A 22,386-nucleotide genomic window follows, 5' to 3' on the forward strand; every position below is an offset into this window, starting at 1 on the left:
ATCAATAAAGAAAATTTCCCAGACTTCTGGATCAGTAGCTTTACGTGTGCTAGTGCCATTTCCCGAGAGTTAAAGCGCCAGAGGTAGCCAGACAAAGAACCTGGGGCTGAATATTTCAGATATCTGCAACTTCCCTAATCCTGTTCATCCAAAATTTGTTTCCTATTTTGGTTTTAATGTTCCCTACAAGATGCCTCTGTGCAGCCGGCCGACCGCTTCGGCGGGCAGACAATCAAGGAAATTCTTCTCACAAGAGGGAGCCCTCGAGTGCAATCCCAAAGACGGGAAACTGTAAGACTAAAGAAACAGGAATCTTTTGAACGCCCTAAAATACCCACCCTTAGAGATATCGCAGCCGATCCAACCCAAAAAGCCAAGGACTCCGGGCAGAAACGTACCGACAGGTCAAGGCACTCCCTAATGACTCCGCCCCCTCGGGAGGGGGCACGGTAGATACCCGGATGTGGATGCTCGGAGTGAGTCACGTGACGCAGCCCGGTGAGGCGGGACTCCTGGCAGCGCAGTCGCCTCACGTGACCTCCTGCCAGTCAGCCAATGGGTGAGCGCGGCGGCGAATTTCGAATGTGGTGGCGTTAGCCGGCGGGCGACTGTGGACGGGGCCTAGACCTGGAGGGGCCGAAGCACAGGCTACGCCGACCAGACAGCTTCGCGAAACCTTGGAATGTAAGAAGGAGGGCGACAGCTGCGGCAGAAGTGGTGGCCAAGGTACTGTTTTGGACGTACCTGTGGGAGGAAGATCTCCCGGCCCTCTTCCGGCAACACCCCCCGCCCCCGACTTTCCCCGAGCCCCTCAGTGAAAGAGAAAGCCGCGGGGTTTCCAGGTGTGGAACTGGGGTGTCGTGGTCCCTGTTCGTCTGCCCTCAGGGGTCTCTCTGTCGTTCTAAGTTCGGTGGCCAAAAGCTCGGGCTGTGGAGTCGGTTTGACCCCGACACTTTCTCTGTTCGTCCACTCGACTTGCGCTTCCTGAGGCTCCATTATTCCTCTTGTTAAGTAAAGGGGACACGAACCTCCTGCCTTGCAGAATTTTGTAGATTCCGTGATCTGTAAAAGCATTAGTAGTTAAAGCCCGGCTTGACGTGAGGGCACACAAACTGGCAGCTGTTCTTTGTGCAGCCCTATGCCCTTGACGTCCTGTGTTGCTTCTTCGGTTTGCTTGGAGAAGCTAGCACTGGTCAGTGTCGTACCTGGCTGCCTCAGCAGCAGGAATGATGGAAGCATTATGACGGAGATCAGATAGATATTCCAGGTTCTTCTGAATCCAGACCCCTTACCCGAATGCTCTAGACACTGACCCTTCCCGCCCTGTGACCTGTTTCCATTCGTTCTCTCCACCACACCCCCTGTACTTCGGCCTAGATAGGAAACTTCTTATACGGCAGTTTTCTTTTGTGATTTTAAGTCAATTAAAGGTAATAACGAAAATATTTTAGGTACGCTGTTAAACTAACTTGATCAGTTGCTTAATCTGGGTGACTTTTCAAACATCTGTTCGAACTTTAAAAACTCCCATTGTGATACGCTGTTTTTATACAACCCACTTAACATTAGTGCTTTAAAAAAAAGAGTTGTGTTAGCTCTACTGGAAACATCCCAGTATGTGTTGTATCTACATTGTCAAAGAGAAAATAACAAATGAGTTCTACATTGAACACCCCCAGACAGTGCATAGAGGAAAATAAATACGGGCTGGAGAAAATACTCAAGAAAACGTAAGGTTCAGCAAAATTATTTGACTAGCTTAGAGCAGATGAAGGTATCTTTCGTAGTGAAAATTCTAAGTATGGTTGTAGGAAACAGGAATTATTTCTTGCAATTTTGTGATCTGCAAAGTGCAATCTAGGGTAAAAGATGTTCATGAAAAGTAGTTCGATACGCTTAGTAGCAGAATATTTAAGCAAATCTGATTTGCAGCACTGAAGGATTTAAATATATTTATGTGTTAATATATTCAGTAGCCTATTTCACTGTCACTGCTTGTTTTACTACTTTCAACTGTATGTAGAACAACTGTTATTTAATGTCTTGTTTGCTATTCTCATGATTTACTAAGAGCTAACAGACCTGAGTTTTAAAAATAACTTTGAGACAACTGGCATGTTGCTCTGCCTCAGTTCCTGCTCTTTCTAGTTCTATAATTGTTATAATAACCTATTAAGATTGTATATAGTGCTACATAGTTTCAACCTCTGAGGATTACCTCGAGTGTCTTGGGAGTGTGTGCAAATCTTAAGCATTGGGTTAAAAGAGTGTGGAAGAATAACTGTGTCTTGACTAATTCTATCCAGTGACCTAATGTGATAAATTAATAATGTAGAGAAGAACTGGAAAACAAAGCCCACATACAAGATTACCTCTGAACTAATGCTGTAAGTCTAGTAAACACTAAATGCGGGTCATAAACATTGTCTGTAGGAAACATAAATAATAATAACATCAAAATATAACATTAAGTATTTCCCATAATGCCTGGTATATAGCAAGCCCCCAGTGGGTATTTGTTAAGGAATAAATAAGTGGCATATTACAGAGTCTTTGGGTTGAAATGCATATTTATTAGTTTTCCCTGTAAAGTACCTGAGGAGGATAACATTATGCCAAAATGTTAATGAGGTTTAAAAGCTGCAAAATCTAAGTTATTACCAGGTTAGCCAGCTTCTTTAAGCTGATTCTACAGTTACTAAGTCTGTTTAATCCATTCTTTATGAACAACCTGTGTTTTCAATCTTGTTTTATATTTGATATTATCTCTTAGAAAAATTAAATACTTTTTACTGTTTTAAATTCCTAGGCAGAAGATGGCCAAGGAAAGGTGCCTTAAAAAGTCCTTTCAAGATAGTCTTGAAGACATAAAGAAACGAATGAAAGAGAAAAGGAGTAAAAATTTGGCAGAGATCGGCAAACGAAAGTCTTTCATAGCTGCTCCATGCCAAATAATCAGTAAGAGATTTTCATGTTGTCCTTTTGCGTCGCTTTTTAAGTTTATATTTAATACATAATAAAAAAAATTTATCCTCTTTCAGCCAACACTTCTACACTGTTAAAAAACTACCAAGACAACAACAGAATGTTAGCTTTAGCTTTGGAAAATGAAAAATCCAAAGTGAGAGAAGCCCAAGATATCATCTTACAACTGAGAAAAGAATGTTACTACCTCACATGTCAGCTACATTCATTGAAAGAAAAACTGGCTTCACAACAAACCGGAGAAACTACTCAGGTATTTTCATTACAAACGTTGAATTTCTTAGGAAAAAATGTGAAATCAGTGAATTGGTAGTTTAGATCAATTATGTTATATAAATTCATTACTGACCGATAGCTCTGTTATTAGTGAATTGATCAAAACATACATGATTGAGGCTTGTGCTTGTATAACTTGGTTCTGAAAGCAGGTAGCAAGACAAGGTACAGAAGAAATAGTTTAGCCTTTTGCACTGCTGGTCCTTTCAACCATTCAGCTAAGTGAGTCAAATATAGGGCAACTCAGATAAAGGTCTAAAAGTGATAGTTGAAGCGGACTAGTCCAAAAGTTTTAATCAGTGCTATAAATCTTAGCTTTTCTATGTAGTTGTGTTATACCTAGTGAGGTCTTATAAGAACTGCCTTAATTTGGGAGAGGGGGCTTTTAAGTGTTTTTTGGAGAGTCCTTTTTACCCACTAGTTGGTTAAATAAGGAAAGGTATACATTAATTCCCAAACAAGAACTATCCTAAACATTTTGCTGTTTATATTTTACTCTTATTCTGTTGTATTCAAGGTTACATGGAAGGGTCAGCCAAAATATAACAGATGTGGAGAAAGCTTGATATTCTTTGTGTCCCACTGCACATTGATCCCAAGAAGAGAGAAATGATGAGCCAGGTTCTCCTTTCCTCTTCCCAGGAAAACTACTTGGGGCAGAGAGAGAGAAAGCAGTGGTGCGTGTCAGGTGTTGACAGAAACAAGTTTACTTTTTTCCTGGGCGGCCATCTGTTTGCTGTGCCAGTGAAGACAGTTGTGTTGGCACTTAGGCCAGGAAACCAGAGAAGAAAGCCAGACCATAGCGATTAGGGGGAGGGTAAAGACTCGGGAAGGGAATTAAAGTCACCTCTCCACTGACGGCAAGAGTCAGTGATGAAAGTGATTCCATATTTTTTCTGTGTATGATATACAGAATGTACATACACATACATATATGCAATATATACATATACGGTATAGCAGAGAATTGGCTATAAAAGATTTGATATAATTTTCCTTTACGTGAGGGTTAGATTTTAAACTTTTTGGTTTTTTGGGATTTTTTCCCCTTCAGAATATAATCTTTCCTAATTTTTTTTCTTTTCCTTGTTCAGTCAACTAGTAAGAAAAAAAAAAAAAATCCCTCCAAAGACATTTGAATGTTCCTTTTCCCTTTCCAAAGTTTTTGGTGAAATCATATATAAAATAGTGAGAAATGAATACCCAATGAGACAATCACAAAAACAATGGGGGAAAAAATCTGTTATTGCAGGCCTTTGGACATTTATCAATGCTTTCTGAGTATTTATTAAAACATATTATTAGCTGGGGCGCCTGAGTGGCTCAGTCAGTCAAGCATCTGACTCTTGATTTTAGCTCAGGTCATGATCTCACAGTTTGTGGGATCGAGCCCCATGTCGGGCTCTGCGCTGACAGTGGGTAGCCAGCATGGGATTTTCTCTCTCTCTCTCTCTCTCTCTCTCTCTCTCTCTCCCTCTCCCTCTCCCTCTCTCCCTCTCTCCCTCTCTCCCTCTCTCCCTCTCTCCCTCTCTCCCCCCACTCCCTCCCTTGCTCCTTTCCTTCCTCTCCCTCTCTCCTTCTCTGTCTTACTCTGAAAATAAATAAATAAACTTAAAAAAAACAAAAACATTAGTTGCTGGGCAAAAGTGTTCTTAGCATTTAAAACATCAGAGTTTGTTTTCTGCCATACATTTGCTACATGTGTCACTCCTCAACCATCATTCTATAGTTGTGCTTACATGTTTATCAAGTCAATTAATCAGTAATGGAGAAACTTAAAATGCTTTAATAAGAAGAATGGGGTTTTTTTGCCTACCACTAGTTAACTTGGTTTATAAGGATTAATCATAAAGTAATTTCTAATAGCCTTTTGTTTCCTAAATTTTATAATAGATCTTTTTAGTAACTTGTTACTAAATTATATTATTCTGTAGTTAAATATTCTCCTTTATTTACCTTCAGTAATACCACTACTTAAATTTAGAACATGAGCTATATTGAAAATAAATTTAAAACTTTTAACAGGATTAAATTTCTAGTTGTTTTGTTTCTCTTGAACAGTTTTAATCTATCATAACATCAGCATATTATATGTGCATCAAATTTCAAGAAACAACTGAACTGAATTAGAGTGACTTCGAAGGAATCAGTCCAGAACTCTTACCTTCCTAATACAAATCTGCCCGTATCTGCAGTGTGTTCTCTGTCTTCCCTCCTGTCACAGTGGGAGAAGTGTCTCTGCTCCTATCAAAGGCCAAGCCTTTCCCTGTGCATCACATTCCCCTTTTCTCTTGCCCTCAAGCACTTTGGTCCTGAAAGTTTGCACTCTTTCAACGGATCTGCCTCTTGACTGACTCATTCTAGCTGTCATACAGATGTGCTTTAGCATCTTTTGCCTTAAGAGGAAAAGAAAATAAATGAAACCTCTCCTGATTTCATATCCCTCTACCTCCTCATTTCTCTGCTTCCCTTCACAGCAGAACTTTAGCAGAGACAAACAGTGCTCTTACTGTTTTCACTTCCTCAGCTTCTATTTCCATTTGAACTCCCTCTTATCTGGCTTTTATCCCCATCATTCTGTGGTCACTGTGCCAAGGTCCCCACAACTCCCATATTACCAAATTTAGTGGCCACCTCTCTTTCTTCCTGACCTTTATGTAGTAACATACTTTATAATCTCCTAGCTTTCCTACTACCATACTTTGTAGTTGTCCTGCCTTTCTGACTGTTACGTGTCTGTCTCATTTGCTCACTTCTTCTTTAGTTTCAAATGTCAATTGTCCTAGATCCATCTTATCTTACCCCTTCCCATGCTTTAAATACTCTATTGGGGACTTCCAAATTTATAGCTCAACACACACACACACACACACACACACACACACACACACACACACACACACACGACTACTACTTGATTTATCCACTGAAATATTTAGAAAGGATCTTAAACATTTTTTTTAACGTTTATTTATTTTTGAGAGACAGAGCATGAGCAGGAAAGGGGCAGAGAGAGTGGGAGACACAGAACCTGAAACAAGCTCCAGGCTCCGAGCTGTCAGCACAGAGCCCAACGCGGGGCTCAAACTCATGAACTGCAAGATCATGACCTTAGGTGAAGTCGGATGCTTAACCGACTGAGTCACCCAGGCGCCCCAAGGATCTCAAACATTTTGTACAAAGTACAACTCTATTTTCCCTCTCCCAGAGATACTGTGTACTTCTGCCTTTGTCTGTCTGTCTTATTCATCTCATAAAACAACCTACCATTTGCTCAAGTCCAAACCAAAGAGGCTTCCCTCTCCCTCACTGTCCCCACTTGCACGCCGATTCAATTTCAGCATCTTTGTTCTCTCAACACCTTCTGCTGGGCTTCACCTCTGTAGCTATGGGACTCGAGTCCTAGCTGATACACGTCTTGCTAGATTTACTACAATGACTTCCTAACTCCTTCTTCTCTTGGCCTCTTTCAATCCATGTTCCACATAGTGGTCAGACTGATCTTTTTAAAACTTAAATCATTTCACTTCCCTGCTTAACGATTAAGTAACTTCGTATCACACTTGGACTAAAATCCAAACTCCTGACTCCCAAGGCGCCGTGTTACCTGGTCTCTGAGTACACATCCCCTCCTGTTCTCACTATGAGAGAATTCATATATGTCCAGCCACAGTGGCCTTTCTTTTCTAAACACAGCAAAGCTTTTCCTACATCATGACTTTTGTATTTGTTGTTTCCACCACTTTTTCTTTCCCTCCTCTTTTCAGTGGCTGGCTCCTTTGCATTCTTTAGATTTCAGATGAAGGTCTAAGGGAACCTCCAACCTCAATCACTCTCTGTCACTTCAACTCTGAGTATTTCCTTCATAGCACTTTATCACTATCTGAAATTATGTATCTCTTTCCTTTCATTTAAAATTTTTCTCTCCCTACACTAGAATGTAAGCTTTAAGAGAGTTGGACTTAAATATATTTTTTAGCTGCTAGAGACTTGGTTCCTAGAACAGGGCCTGGCACCATAGTAGACTGTTGGTACATTTTTATTGTTGAATAAATGAATGTTTTGTTATGAATATTTCAGTTGTACCAGTGTTTTCTTTGTTTTCATATATTAACAGAACCAAGAAGTATGTCCCTCTGGAATGGCCACCAGTAGTGACAACTCCGGGGATTTATTTGTGAAGGATTTACCGTTGGTATCAAATTCATTATTATGATCACTAATGTCAAAAAAGATTTAATTCTCTGACACATTTATGAAAGAAAATTTGCATCGTATTGATTCTTGTGTTTGGAGTCTGATGTTTCTCTACTAAAAATGCATTTTAAAAAATTTGATATGTTGATATTCTGTTACATGTAGCTAAGCCAAAACTTTCTTATATTTACCTTTTTGATGTTAGGATTAAGCTAGCTATTTAAATATAATTGAATTCCTTCAGTTATATTTTTGTGATACCATGTTTTTATTCTAAGAAGGATTGTTTATTCAAATGACAGTATTTTGCCAGTGCTACAAATTGTCTGGTTTAGAAATGAGATATAATAAAACATCCCATTTAGCACAGCTATCACCCTGTCTTGCTAATCCAGTTCATTCCTAAATACAGTCAGACCCCATATACCCTCTTCCCCTTCTCTCAGATCAAGTACACTTTGTTTATGAACTATTGAGATATAATTACATACAGTGAAGTGTGCAGATCTTAATTATACAGTTCAATGAGTTTGACTAATGTATACACCTGTGGAACCAAAATCTCAATTATGATATAGAGTACTGCTGTCCCTCTAGCTGGGCTTTCTCAGTTTCAGCATTATTGACATTTTAGGCCAGATCATTCTTTGTTGTGGAGGGCTATCCTAAGCATTTTGGGATATTTAGCAGCATCCTTGGCCTCTACCACTAAATGCCAATGCCACTTCCTTCCCCCAGTTAAGACAACCAAAAATGTCTCCAGACAGTGCCATGTATCTGCTGAGGGGATATGATTATCCCCAATTAAGAACTGCTATAAACCATCTCCTCATATCCCTTTCAAGTCTACGCCCTTCTCTTCACAAAAGTAATCACAAAGACAGTTTCTGCCCCCATATTTTTAATCACGAATAGTTTAAAAGCTGTTGAACTGTAACACCTGACAAAATATTTATGTAATGGTCAAAAAGTAAAATGGGGTGATTGAATTTTTATAAGATTCCTGAAATTGTTATTAATTAGTTACCATAACTCTATTACCTAAACCTGTATTTAAAATTTGATGTCTAGAGGGAAAATTCTCTATAGGAAATAAAGAATAAAATTATAATTAGAATGAAACAGCCAGTAATAGTATTAAAGCATAAAGAAAATTGTTTCATGAGCCACAGGGGGGACAAGATTTTTAAAGAAAATAAATAGTATTAACTTCAGAGGGGTCAGTAGTTAGGCACCATAAAAACCTATGCTACAGGGGCGCCTGGGTGGCGCAGTCGGTTAAGCGTCCGACTTCAGCCAGGTCACGATCTCGCGGTCCGTGAGTTCGAGCCCCGCGTCAGGCTCTGGGCTGATGGCTCAGAGCCTGGAGCCTGTTTCCGATTCTGTGTCTCCCTCTCTCTCTGCCCCTCCCCCGTTCATGCTCTGTCTCTCTCTGTCCCAAAAATAAATAAACGTTGAAAAAAAAATTAAAAAAAAAAAAAATCACAGGTCAGCTAATGATGAAATAGGCTGCTAAAGAGTTGAGTAATCAAATTACATTTCTGTAATATATAAGTCAGTTTTGATTGGCTGTTTCTCCAGGTAAATGGAATTACGAGTTATGGCATGTCATCAGGAGTAAGTGTCCAAATAGATAAGGTAGTTCCTCCAGTGGAGTTGAATGTCACTTATAACAAACGAGGCTCCATATAATCAGCAGAAAGGTTTTTTTGTTTTCTTTGATACTTAGCAGATTTAGAATAGAATTATGAAATGATACTAAGAGAAAAACTTAAGAAAATCTTAAATTTCTTTTTGTTACATAATTCTTAAATAAATTTCTGTTTTTCTTTGGCTAGACAAGTTCCTCTTCAGGAAGCTCACCTTCCAGGACAAGGAGAATCATTCCAAATAGAAGGTAATTCAAGTGAAAATGTAAAAATACTAAGGGCAAGATGAGATCTTTGAGAACAAGTAACATAATTAAATTTCTCTAATTTTTTTTTTTAACTTTTTAAGTATGCTCATCTGGCATTCTTCTGCTCAAAGCAAATCTGTTTATTTTACACAGAATATAACAGTTTAAAAACATATCTATTTATTTTGTTATCAGCTATCAGCTATAACTGGCTGCAGTTTACTGAGCCCTACTATTTGCCAAGCTGTGTTAGCCATTTTACATTATCTCACTTAACCCTCACAACAACCTTAGAATATAGGTACAGTTGGTCCCATTTTATATATACTCAAAGAAGTAAAGTATCACACAAAAAGTAGCCCAAAAGGTAAGAGCTAGCATTTAACTGAAAGCCGACCTCCAAAGCTATGCCATTCTTTCCATTTCTAAATTGGCGTGTCCCTGTTCTCAATGCTTTGAAGAAGGGATGGCATTTGAATAAGCAGAACCTTTCCCTAAAAATGCTTACTATATTTCTTACCTGAAGGGCTTTGTAATTATTGCAGTTTTACTGGGATTTCAAAGAACATCTTAGCTCCCACTTTCTCAGTATACTGGTCTTACTTTACTTTACTTTAGAATATGAGGTTCTCTCCCACTGAATCCTATACACATAGATACATATAGCCAACTACTTTTTCTTTAAACCTTTAAACTAGGGACACAGAAAACCCCCAGTTAGAACATGTTTGGACGTTATGTAAGATTCTTTCACAAGTCAGATAGAACCCATCGATTGATCATTGCCAAATAAATTAGATGGTAGTACTAAGTTCCCCAGATTTTTATTTGCTTATAGCAAATGCAACTACAAATGAACTACAAACTGACCTTTCATTTATTTCATTTTTAATTTTGAGTTCTAAGATTACTGAATTTAAAATTTCCATAAAGTTAAACTATTTTTTTCTCATTTATCTTTTAAATTCTCAGAGCAAATACCTATTTCTCAAGACAGACTGGGATTTGGTTTGAATTCAGATGATGATAAATCTACTGATAATGTCTTACCTAGAACTGTATCTGTCCGTCGCAGTTTAAAGAAACATTTTAATAATCTATGTCAGTTCAATACCTTGGATGATTTTGAAATCAGTCATTTCTCAGAGCAGTCCTTTGAATTGGAAAGAATTAGATGTGTAGACCCAGTAGTAAATATGCACTTACCTGAAAACGTGGAACAAAATGTTTGTCAATGGAATAATGATCAAATTAACTTATCACCAAAGCTGATTGACCCAGAAAGATCCACTAAAACAAAAGAAGACATCTTAGAGTATAAACCTGAACAAACTAAAATTAAGCGCAGAGGTGCACAAGGAAGAAAAGGAGAAGAGAAAAGAAAAGGTAACAGGAAAAAATCAAAACCTGTATCAAAGTATAAAGCGAGCAAAAGTGAAAATAAAAAAACTGTCTCCAAAGAAAAGTTGGATGAATCTGTCACTTCCAGTGATGCCTACAATTTTAATTTGGAAGAGGGAATTCATCTCACTCCTTTCCGACAAAAAATTAACAATGATTCTAACAGAGGAGAAAACACCAATGAACCTGAAGTGAGCGTCTGTGAATCAAGTGGTTCAGGAGATGACTCTGATGACCTCTATTTGCCCACTTGCAAGTACAGTCAAGGTCTCTCCAGTGAACCAGCTGGGAGCCCAGTCAGCAGGCCGAGACCTAAAAGAGCGCTAAAACACAGGGCTGAAAAAGAGATAGAGGGCACTAAGCTTATAACAACTCCTATCAGTAAGTGATCTACTTGTTCGCCTGCATTTTTAATGTTTATAATAAATGATCATTCCTGATGCTTATAGGCTATACTTACCATCTGTTTCTCTGGGGGAGGTTAGAGACTTGCCATCTGTCTCTTTGGGGGTAGTTACAGTCTGATTAAACAATGGCGGGTTGGGGGTGGAAATCACAATTGTATGGCTATGACCTACTTTAAGCTAATTTAAATCTTCTTTAAGAACAATACTACTTGTTATGGAGAAAGTATTTTTAACTTCAGTAAATGAAGACTTCCAAAGTAAGAAAAACTTTTTGGTGGAGTTAGGTTGAATAAAATATCTTTTATACACTCACCTGACACAGGTCTTTGAAAATGAAATCAAATTTGAATCCAGTGACCTATCATTTTAATGGCTTTGCTTCATATTCAGTTTGACAGGAACCACGATTTTAAATTGATTCGTTCTAGTTAGTGAAAGGTGGCCAAACACTAAGCCAAACTTTTCCCTCAGTTATTGGGCTTAGTTTTTTGTAAGACATTTGTAAGACATCTAAAAACTGTGGCTTAGAAAATCTTGCTTTTATAAATCAAAAGTAGCATGGTTCAAAAGTTGATGATAACAGCCTGCATCTGCCCACAAAGATTCTCATCTGGAAAATTGTTATTGTGGTAAAACTAATATATGTGGTCAGGTTGTAGCATTCCCAAAACATCTGATCCTCAGGATAACTTTATAAAGTGCAGGTGTAGGGGCGCCTGGGTGGCGCAGTCGGTTAAGCGTCCGACTTCAGCCAGGTCACGATCTCGCGCTCCGTGAGTTCGAGCCCCGCGTCGGGCTCTGGGCTGATGGCTCAGAGCCTGGAGCCTGTTTCCGATTCTGTGTCTCCCTCTCTCTCTGCCCCTCCCCCGTTCATGCTCTGTCTCTCTCTGTCCCAAAAATAAATAAACGTTGGAAAAAAAAAATTTTTTAAAAAATAAAGTGCAGGTGTAAAACAAAATAATAAATAAATAAAGTGTAGGCATCAACATCCTTATATTGTTTATAAGAAAACTGAAAGCCTAAAACATTTAAATGACTTCCCAAAGTTAGGCAGTGGTAGTATGCAACCATGTTTTGTTTTTTTAAATATGCTATAATAATGTTAATGTAAATCAAGATTGGCAAAATGTTGATAATTACTGAAGCTGGGTAACTGGGGGTTCATTATATTGTTGTCTCCATATTTGTGTATACTTGAAATTTTACATAATAAGTTTTTAAAAGAAAAAAATTACACTCTAAGATAGTATTACTCAGAATTTTATCCCCAGATCATCAGCATCACCATTACCTTGAAACTTCTTAAAAATTCAGAATCTCAGGCCATACCCTTGAATCAGAATCTGCATCTTTTTCACAAGTTCCCTGGGGGATTTGTAGATACATTAATTTTGAGAAGCAATATTCCAGAATATAGCAAGTGAGTTGATGTTGCTTAACCATATTTTCCAAACTAAAAGTTGGAATAATTAGTATAGTGCAATATGTGTAAGTGAAGACAAAAAAGACAGTATTTGAAACCTAGATAACTCTGGAGAGCATGGTTGCTAAAAATAGTCATTTTACAGTTATAATTTCATTTGTATTGGAAAAACAACTTGCTTTTTAGAGCTGTTTGAAGAATTGTCTTGCAGTGTTCTTTGTGTGCTGGGTACCTGACACCCAATATAGATCTAGCTCCAAAGTAGAATAACTTGAATGTTTATGATAGGAAAAACATTGGTAACTTTTTAACATACTAGCTTTACCAGAGGGAATCCCCTTCCTGCTGGTTTACACAGAGACTATGATGTAGAATTCTCATTTATTTAATAAAGTGAGTTTACGTAGCTTTTTTAAGACTATAGGAAGCCACTTGATAAATTATGGTTATGAAAACGATGGAGGCCTTGATGATTCTACAAAGCAAGATGGAACTAAAATGAAATTCTGTGATTTAAGGTAATTCATTATGCCCAAGCTATCCTAGAAGAATTTTAATTTTTTTAAGGAATTTAAGTCTTAGGGAAAAAAAAAGAATTTTAAGTCTTAGTAACCTGTTGTATTAGCTCTTCACATCTATAGTAATTGATATTTCAGTGTTATCTGGGATGGAAAAATGATGAATGGGTTAAAAAAATCTATATAATACAATGCTGGATTTGTATATGTTTAGGATCTGTAATTGCATATGATTTTAGTTCCTGCTTTGTTTTTTTTTTAATTTGGAACCATATTCAGTAAAAGTTGTCTTCGTAGGTGCACTACCTAAAACTCACCGCTCACCTCATTTTAGCCTGAAGGATATCACCAATGCTCCCTTGTATCCTGTATTGAAAGTCAGAAAACTTTCTCTTTCTCCAAAAAAGAATAAAGAAAGCCCAGCAGTGTCTCTGCCAAAGCGTAGGTGCACAGTCAGTATGAACTATAAGGAACCCACACTCATTTCGTAAGTATTTGTGGGAACCCACTTTTAATGATAAATGTCGGGGGTGAGGGGAGTAAGGTTTGGAGCTTTGTTCAAGAGTGAGTCTTATTTGAAATATCAAATTTTGATTAAAAACTGAAGTGGGAATATTAACACTGGCATATGTCACAATAACTTTATATTGAAGGGTAAGATGGTGCTGGGATGCTTATAATTATTCCTAAGAGTTCTTCTTATCCTTCTAGGAAACTGAGAAGAGGAGACCCTTTTACAGATTTGTGTTTCTTGAACTCTCCTATTTTCAAACAGAAAAAGGATCCCAGACGCAGCTCTAAAAAAAAAGTATGAAGCAAATACAGTGAAGTGTTTTCTGGATGCTGTTTAAATTCATCCTACTACACCTCCTATCTCTCCAAGAGAGAATCTGTAAGATAGTCTACAAAAGGGTTGAACTATTGCCATGGAATATTCTTTGACTGAACCCTAGATCATGAAAATGTCTTCAAAACTATACTTCAAATGTGATGCTTTTTTCTCATACCACTAATAAATTTGGTTTATTTTTTCTTTTAAATAAAAATAACCGGACATAAGCCCAATTTCTTAAACTGCCTAAAACTTTTAATTTTACTCAAAATGTATCTTCTGCGAAAGTAAAATGTGAGATAATGAACTGATGGTTGCTTAGGTTCTGGGACTAGGCAAGTGACTAGCTCTAAATACCAGGCTATCTAGGTGTATACTGTTCAGTGACCCGTTAGCGAATTATTATGTTTGGACTTTCAGGATAGTTCCTTAGTTAGTCGTTACCATAGTAGGGTCAGTGCAGATATAGAACATTTCCATCACTATAGAAAAGTGATTGCACTATTGGGCAATTTGAAGTTTGGTGTTTTTATACTTTTAATATTTCTGTATTCTTACTGTTTATCCCTAGACTGTTAAGAATCGTTTTGTATGTTAACATTTTACATGAATGTTATATTGTACGTACCTTTTTGCAACTGACTTTTACTTAACTCACCAATGTTTTTGAGATTTATCCATGTTGGCAGATGTAGATTATTTTCATCGTACAGTTATATAAATAAACTAGACTTACTATTTTGAGAGATAATTTGCTTCCACTATTTCCATTATTACAAATTAGTGCTGCGGTGAATATTCTGCATTCTTGCACACATGTGAATAAGTTTCCATGGAGTGGATACCTAGAAGGGGAGCTGCTCTCTAAAGTGGTTGTACCAATTCTCCTGACACAAGGAGTGTTATCACTCTCCTACGAGCAATTTGTAAGTTCTAGTTTCCCCACACAGTATCACTTGGCATTATTGGACATAAAATTACCTAAGCCAATGAATGTCAAATGGCTTTTGTTTTACTTATGAGATATTATCTCATTGAGTTAATTACTTGTGAGAATTCAAATATTGGTCACTCATTCCTTCTATGAATTATTGTATATTTTGCCCACTTTTCAACTAGAGTGTCTTTTTCTTAATAGAATAGGGCTCTTTATATATTCTAGATAGTATTCCTTGTCTTTATTTACATGGGCTATAGCTTTCTTTTTCTACTTTATTTTTACCTTATGTTTTTTGATGTTCAAGAATTTTAAATATTAATATCCTCTGTCACCTTTTTGCTTAAAATTTTTCTCTAAAATTTGTTTTGCTTTTTCACTTAGGTCTTTAACTGTGTAGCATTTTGTGGAATGGGGATCTGATTTTATTTTCCATGAGAATAGCCCATTGCCTTAGCACTATTCATTGACTAATCTATCTTTTCCCCACTGATGAATACCACTCTCTTTGTCACACACCGAAATTTCTTTCTATTGGTTTATTTGTCTAGCTATGTACTGTATAATCACTTTTTTTTTTTTTTTGGTTTGGTGATAAAATATAGTATCATTTTGATCATTTTTAAGTGTATAGTTCAGTAGCGTTATGTACATTCACACTGCTGTGCAATCATCAGTTACCCGTCTCCAGAACTTTTTCATCATCCCAAACTGAAACTCTGTACTCATTAAATAACTGCCCATTTACTCCACCCCACCCCATCTCTTAGTAACCACTATTCTACTTTATGGCTCTATGAAATTGACTATTCCAGGTACCTCATATAAATGAGTATATACAGTATTTCCCCTTTTGTATCTGGCTTATTTAACATAATGTTTTATCCATGCCATAGCATGTTTCATACATGTCCACACATACCAGAATTTCATTCCTTTTTAAGCCTCAGTAGTATTCCATTGGATCTATGTACCACATTTTGTTTATCAATGGGCATTAGGGTTGTTTCCACTTTTTGTCTATTAGAAATAATGTTGAGGGGCGCCTGGGTGGCTCAGTCAGCTGAGCGTCCGACTTCAGCTCAGGTCATGATCTCACAGCTCATGAGTTTGAGCCCCACGTTGGGCTCTGTGCGGACAGCTCAGAGCGTGGAGCCTGCTTCTGATTCTGTGTCTCCCTCTCTCTCTCTGCCCCTCCCCCATTCATGCCACATCTCTGTCTCTCAAAAATAAACAGACATTAAAAAAAAGAAAGAATGTTGCAGTGAACATGGATGTAAAAAGATCTGCTTGAGATCCTGCTTTTAATTCTTTTGGATATCCAGAAGCAGAATTGTTGATAATATGGTAATTCTATATTTTGATGAACCAACATGCTGTATTCCAGAGTGGTTGAACCATTTTACATTCCCACCAGCAATGCACAAAGATCCCAATTTTTCCATATCCTTGCTAATACTTGTGGGTTTTTTTTCAGAATACCTATCGTAATGGGTGTGAAGTGACATCTCATTGTGGTATTGACTTGCATTACCCCAGTGATTAATGATGTTAAACATCTTTTCATGTGCTTATTGTCCATTTATATACCTTCTTCAGAAAAATGTCTCTTCGAGTCCTATTCCCATTTTTGAATTGGGATGTTTTTGTTGTTGAATCTTAGAGGAGTTCCTAAAACATTCTAGATATTAATCCCTTATCCAATCTGTGATTTGCAAATGTTTTCCCCCATTATGTGGGTTGCCATTTTACTGTTGGGAGTGTCCTCTGGTGGACAAGTTTTTAATTTTGATTAAGTCTAATTTATCAATTTTTCCTTTTGTTTTCTTTGCTTTTGATTGTTATACTTAAGAAATCATTGCCTAATCCAATGTCATGAAGTTTTTCCCATATCTTTTCTTGTAAGTCACAAGTTTTTTTAAAAGACATGGATGGAATTGATTTCTTAATATTTTAGGAATTTTTTTATACCTATGATCATAAATTTGCCTATATCCTTTCCCATATACATTTTTGGTAGCAAGGCCACTCTTAAAATTAGTTGAACCTTCCTTTTTTGCTCTCTGGAACAAATGGTACCTATTCACATTTGGTAAAACTTTGCAATTGAAACTATTTTATCCTGTGCTTTTGTAGGCAAATTTTTGTCTTGATTTTTTTTAATGATTATAAGAGTTCTCTAATTCTTGATTCTATTCAGTTAAATTACATTTTTCTTACAAATTGCATATTTCTATGTTTTATTTAATGGTATATTATTTAAAAAACTTTTTTCAGGGGCGCCTGGGTGGCTCGTTTGGATAAGCGTCTGACTTCAGCTCAGGTCATGATCTCGCAGTTCGTGGGTTCAAGCCCCGCGTCATGCTCTGTGCTGACAGCTCAGGGCCTGGAGCCTGCTTTGGATTCTGTGTCTCCCTCTCTCTGCCCCTCCCCCGCTCATGCTCTGTCTCTGACTCTCTCTCTCTCTCTCTCTCAAAAATAAAGGATTTAAAAAAAATTTTTTTTCAAATCTCTATACTATGTAGTTACATCACTTTTTTGTTACGTATTTGTATCTACTTTCTTTTGTACTTAATCCTTTTTGCTAGTTGTTAATCTTTTCTTATTTTGTTAATCTTTTCAAAGGACCAGCTTCTGTCGATCCTCAGTTTTTTCATTTTCTGCTTTATTAATTTCTGCTTTTGTTATTTTCTTTGTTCATATTCTTTGGGTTTATGCTGTCATTTTTCTAACTTCTATTTAGCTCCTTGATGTCTAGTTTTCCTCATATATATTTTTTAAGATTTTATTTTTAAGTAATCTCTGCTAACATGGAACTCGAACTCACAACCCTGAGATCAAGAGCCACATACTCCACCAACTGAGCCGGCCAAGCACTCCTACTCTTAAGTTTTTAAAAGCATTAATTTTTGCCTCTTAGTTTTACTGCATGACCTCTTTAGTGTTATTTGTATATATCTCAAGTTTGATTTCAAGTATTTTCTAACTTTGTGATTTTTTTTTTTTTTCAACGTTTATTTATTTTGGGACAGAGAGAGACAGAGCATGAACGGGGGAGGGGCAGAGAGAGAGGGAGACACAGAATCGGAAACAGGCTCCAGGCTCTGAGCCATCAGCCCAGAGCCCGACGCGGGGCTCGAACTCACGGACCGCGAGATCGTGACCTCGCTGAAGTCGGACGCTTAACCGACTGCGCCACCCAGGCGCCCCTCTTTTTTGACTTATTATGTAAAACAAAATTTTTTTCATACCAAATTGGAGATTTCTATTGTTATTGTTCTTTGTTAAGTGAGTTCTACTTCTTTTTGTAATACATCAAAAAATTTATTTGTATGGTGTTGATTCTTTGGTATTTAAATCTTTTGTGACTAGTAAAAGTTGTTGAATTTTGCAAATGTTTAACTGTATATCCTTGAACATAAATTCTCTAATTGTTGAATGCAATGTTGCATAATGTTTTCAATCTTTTTTTGTATCTTTACCAATTTTGCCTGATTCATCATTTGCTATACACACACACACACACACACACACCACCTTCCACAGAATTTCTGGATTTATTGATTTTCCTAGTGAATTACTACTTTTATCACTGTTGTAGTCACTCTTTTTCCTTCGTAATGCTGTCTTAATGTCTGATATAGCTAAGGCAACTTATATATGGTTAATATTTGCCTGTGTATGGTTAGTATTAGCACTTTTACTATATCATTTTTCCATTTTTTTAAGCCTTCCTATGTTACTGTTTTAGATATATCTCATTAAAGAGTATATTACTAGATTTTGTTTTTGGTCCAAATTGAATTGTCACCTTTTACCTAACAAATTCTGTCCATTTACATTTATTGTGATAACTGCTATAATGTGATTTATTTCCAGCAAATATTTTTATGTTATCTACTCTGCCTTATTTTCTTTTTTCTCTTAACTGTTTACCATTGGATTAGTGGAGTTGTCTTTATTTCTACTTTTATTAAGTGGTTATCCTGAACTGGCTTAATTTGTATACATGACTTCCCAAAGCCAAGTTTCTGAAGAATATCTTTTGGAAGTCATTTTGACGAGGGTCAAATTCTCAGTCTTTTTTCTAAAAATGTATTTAATTTTGCCCTCACTCTTGTTGAGTGTAGGTTGACAATTCCCCCAACATTTCATTTTCTTATGGACTTAATTTTGCTGTTGAGAAGTCTTGACAAATTTTTTGCTCATATTTTGGTAATTTATCTCAAGCATTTCATATTCTTGACTTATTGTAAATGTATTTTTAAAATTCATTTTCACCTGTTTGCTGCTAGTTTATAGAAATGTAGTTGCTACTAGTTTATGGAAATGCAACTGATTTTCATATATAGACCTTGCTAAATTCACTCACCAGTTCTAGTATTTTTTTTTCAGATTCCTTAGAATTGTTTTTATGTACATGACCTTATAGTCTACAAATAAAAACAGTTCACTTCTTTCTATCTTGTGTGCCTTTTCTCCTTACTGCATTGACTAGAACCTCTGCTATAATGTTGAATAGATGTGATGAGAGCAGACATCTTTGCCTTTATCTCAACCTTGGAAGCATTTGGTCTTTCAGCATTACTGTGATGTTGGCTATAAGTTTTTATTGATTACTTTTACCCTATTGAGGAAGTTTCCTTTTATTCTTTGCTAGTTTTTTTTTTTTTAAAGGAATGGGTGTTGAACTTTGTCAAATGCTTTATCTGCATCTATTGAGATGAACTTTTTTTTATGCTATTCATATAGTTAATTATATTAGTGGATTTTCAGTGTTAAATGAACCTTGACTTAATCAGATATGCCCCACTTGGTCATGATCTCTGATATTTTTTATATATTGAATTCCATTTTCTAATATTTTGTTAAAGATCTTTGAATTTGTGTTTATGAGGGTTGTTGATCTATAGTTTTCTTGTAAATTTTATCCTGACTTTGGTGTCAAGGGTAACAATACTGGCCTCATAAAATGATTTCAGAAGTCTTCCCATGTTTTCTGTTACTTTTTTGCTTACGCTGAAGATCTGTGTATTTTATTGTATTATGTGCGTTTTGTATGGTATTGTGTTGTACTGCATGTATATTGCTAATTATACTTTATTTTTTAAAGTTTATTTGAGAGGGAGAGCATGAGTGAGAGAGGGACAGAGATAGGGGGAGAGAATCCCAAGCAGGCTCTGTGCTGCCAGGACAGAGCCGGACGCAGGGTTCAATGTCACTATCTCACAATTCCTGAGTTCTAGCCCCATATCAGGCTCTATGCTGATGGCTCAGGGCCTGGAGCCTGCTTCAGATTCTGTGTGTCCTTCTCTCTCTGCCCCTCCCTGACTTGCCCTCTGTCTTTCAAAAATAAATTTAAAATAAATAAATTTAAAACAAGTAAAAGAAAAAAAAAGAGTTGGACACTTAACTGAGCCACCCAGATGCCCCACTTTAATTTTTTTTTTAATGATGAATATAGAAGGGAATGTTGAGTTTTCCACAAAACAACATACAACTATATAGGTGTGAATGTGTTGAGTAGAAGCAGTGCTGGCACACTGAATCAATAGCACTGTATGGGGAGAAAAGATTTTAATAAGAGCTTGGTCATAAAATTTGTATGAAATGTGTATTCTATTCAATTTTTAAAACAACCAACATTAACCAAACTTAAGCACTCTCTTATAACCCTTTTCCTATTCTCTTATTGGACTGCCCTATTGGACAAAAAGGCAGATTTTTTGTTCTTAGATATTATTAAGCATAAATAGCATACCCATCTCTCTTAACTGCAGAAAATGGGTGGTTGACAGAGAGCAAAGAACAGAGACCAGTGAATTTTAGAAAGGGCCCAATAACCAAATGAAGTGGTATTGCAGAAAGCGCATATGCATGAACATGTGCAAGGAGGTCCTTATCTTCTAGCAAATTCTCCAAGGGATTCTTTTTTTTTTTTTTTCCTTCAAAGTTTTTTTCTTTTGAGAGAGAGAGAGAGCCTAACTGGGAAAGGGGCAAAGAGAATTCCAAGCAGCCTTCACAGGACCAGTGCAAAGTCCAATGCAGGGCTTGAACTCAGGAACCACGAGATCATGACAGGAGCCCAAGTCAGATGCTTAACTGACTGAGTGACCCAGGTGCCCCCGCGAGGGATTGCTCTTGAAGAACTTCAAACCTAGATAAATTAAAACTGACAACCTTCGGTTCAGCTCAGAAAATTCCACACATACACAAATTAGATGTGTTGTTTCTCATCTTTTTAAACTCATTCTGCCAAGGTTGTGTTGGACTTCCCAATAACAAGAGGGAGCAGGAAGACTGACTTTTGTTTTCCTTGCTTTTCTCTGCGTCGCTTTTTAATAAACCCAGAGAAAATCTACGGCTTTGTCTCTGTTAGTTTTTTTCCACAAAAAAGTAAAGACACTACCATAAAAAAGCCAAGGCATAAGTATACATAAATTACAGTAGAGAACTTTTCATGGCACTTAAGGGTGTTCTCTCACCCCCTCTTTCAGCATCTTCTGTGTACTTTGTTGATGCTCTCCCTCCAAACTATTGGTTCTACTTTGCTAAGGGGAGAATGCTAGTTCCGGAGGGCCCGGGCAGACCAGCTCGGAACAATACGGAAAAGGCCATAGGCTGCCACCAATAACCCTTCCTTGTACAGCTCTTAGAATCTCTTCAACATTGGTCTGAAGGACGTCAGCTAAAAGACATGACACATTATCAACCTGCCCATAGTACCTCAGTCTGATCTTGTTTCTACTTCTTAGGTTTCACAATTTTAAATTTTACTTCTAAGTAATATGAAAACCTTGGTCTTCTTTTCACTATTCTAATGAATACAACCAGTTATTAAATGTGTTGAATACAACTTCAGAGCAATTTTTGATATGGATACATGGGGTGGAGTGGGAAGGAGACTTATCCTCCAATCCCGATGTTTGCATCCCTGTGGAAGGACAGACATCACCCCCTGGCCTCCCTGTGCCCCTCATTCATTCCTCCCCTGGGAGGGACTTACCTAATTGATGAGTTACAGCAAGGCCCTGGACTGCACGGTTTGGCTGTTCCATCACCTGTGCCTCTTCAGAGTTGGCCTGCCTTCAGAGAGCACCACTGCTCTTGGCCATGCACTAAACTCAACGGTCCAGGCTCTGCCCTTGGAGGGGAAGCTGGCAGTGTCTGCAGAGCCGCTGGCGAGTCAGTCACATTCTGGGGTTCAGTATTAGCCCATTTTCCATAGATATATAAGCCACATTCTTCAATATCCATTTTATTATTAATGAAGATATTTTGGTCATCATGTGCCTTATTCCTTTGACTTCTCAGTTGGTTCAGGATTGAGTAAGAAAAGGTACAGTACTTCTCATACCCCAACAGGATATAGGATTCTTTCCTGCAGTCAGCATTTTGAGTGAAATTAGAAGCTCATTAGGAGATGTCTAAGAACCAGCTATATTTTTACCCGTGTCTTCATTCATCTTTCTGCAGATGGAAAGCAGAAAAACTGGTGGGGGGGGGAGGGACT

General features: G+C 37.3%; 1 protein-coding gene across 1 annotated transcript; it reads left to right on the plus strand.

Moving 5' to 3' along the window:
• Window positions 1-557: 557 nt before the first annotated feature.
• Window positions 558-14,687, plus strand: SGO1 (shugoshin 1). The gene is made up of 8 exons (XM_025913269.2): window positions 558-726; window positions 2,810-2,958; window positions 3,042-3,238; window positions 7,379-7,452; window positions 9,297-9,355; window positions 10,328-11,137; window positions 13,402-13,591; window positions 13,816-14,687. The coding sequence occupies exons 2-8, from the start codon at window positions 2,817-2,819 to the stop codon at window positions 13,916-13,918; spliced, it is 1,575 nt and encodes a 524-aa protein (XP_025769054.1). The 5' UTR covers window positions 558-726; window positions 2,810-2,816; the 3' UTR covers window positions 13,919-14,687.
• Window positions 14,688-22,386: the final 7,699 nt, after the last annotated feature.

This window comes from Puma concolor, chromosome C2 (assembly GCF_028749965.1).
Source record: "Puma concolor isolate L17-30 chromosome C2, mPumCon1.1.hap2, whole genome shotgun sequence".
Taxonomy (NCBI): domain Eukaryota; kingdom Metazoa; phylum Chordata; class Mammalia; order Carnivora; family Felidae; genus Puma; species Puma concolor.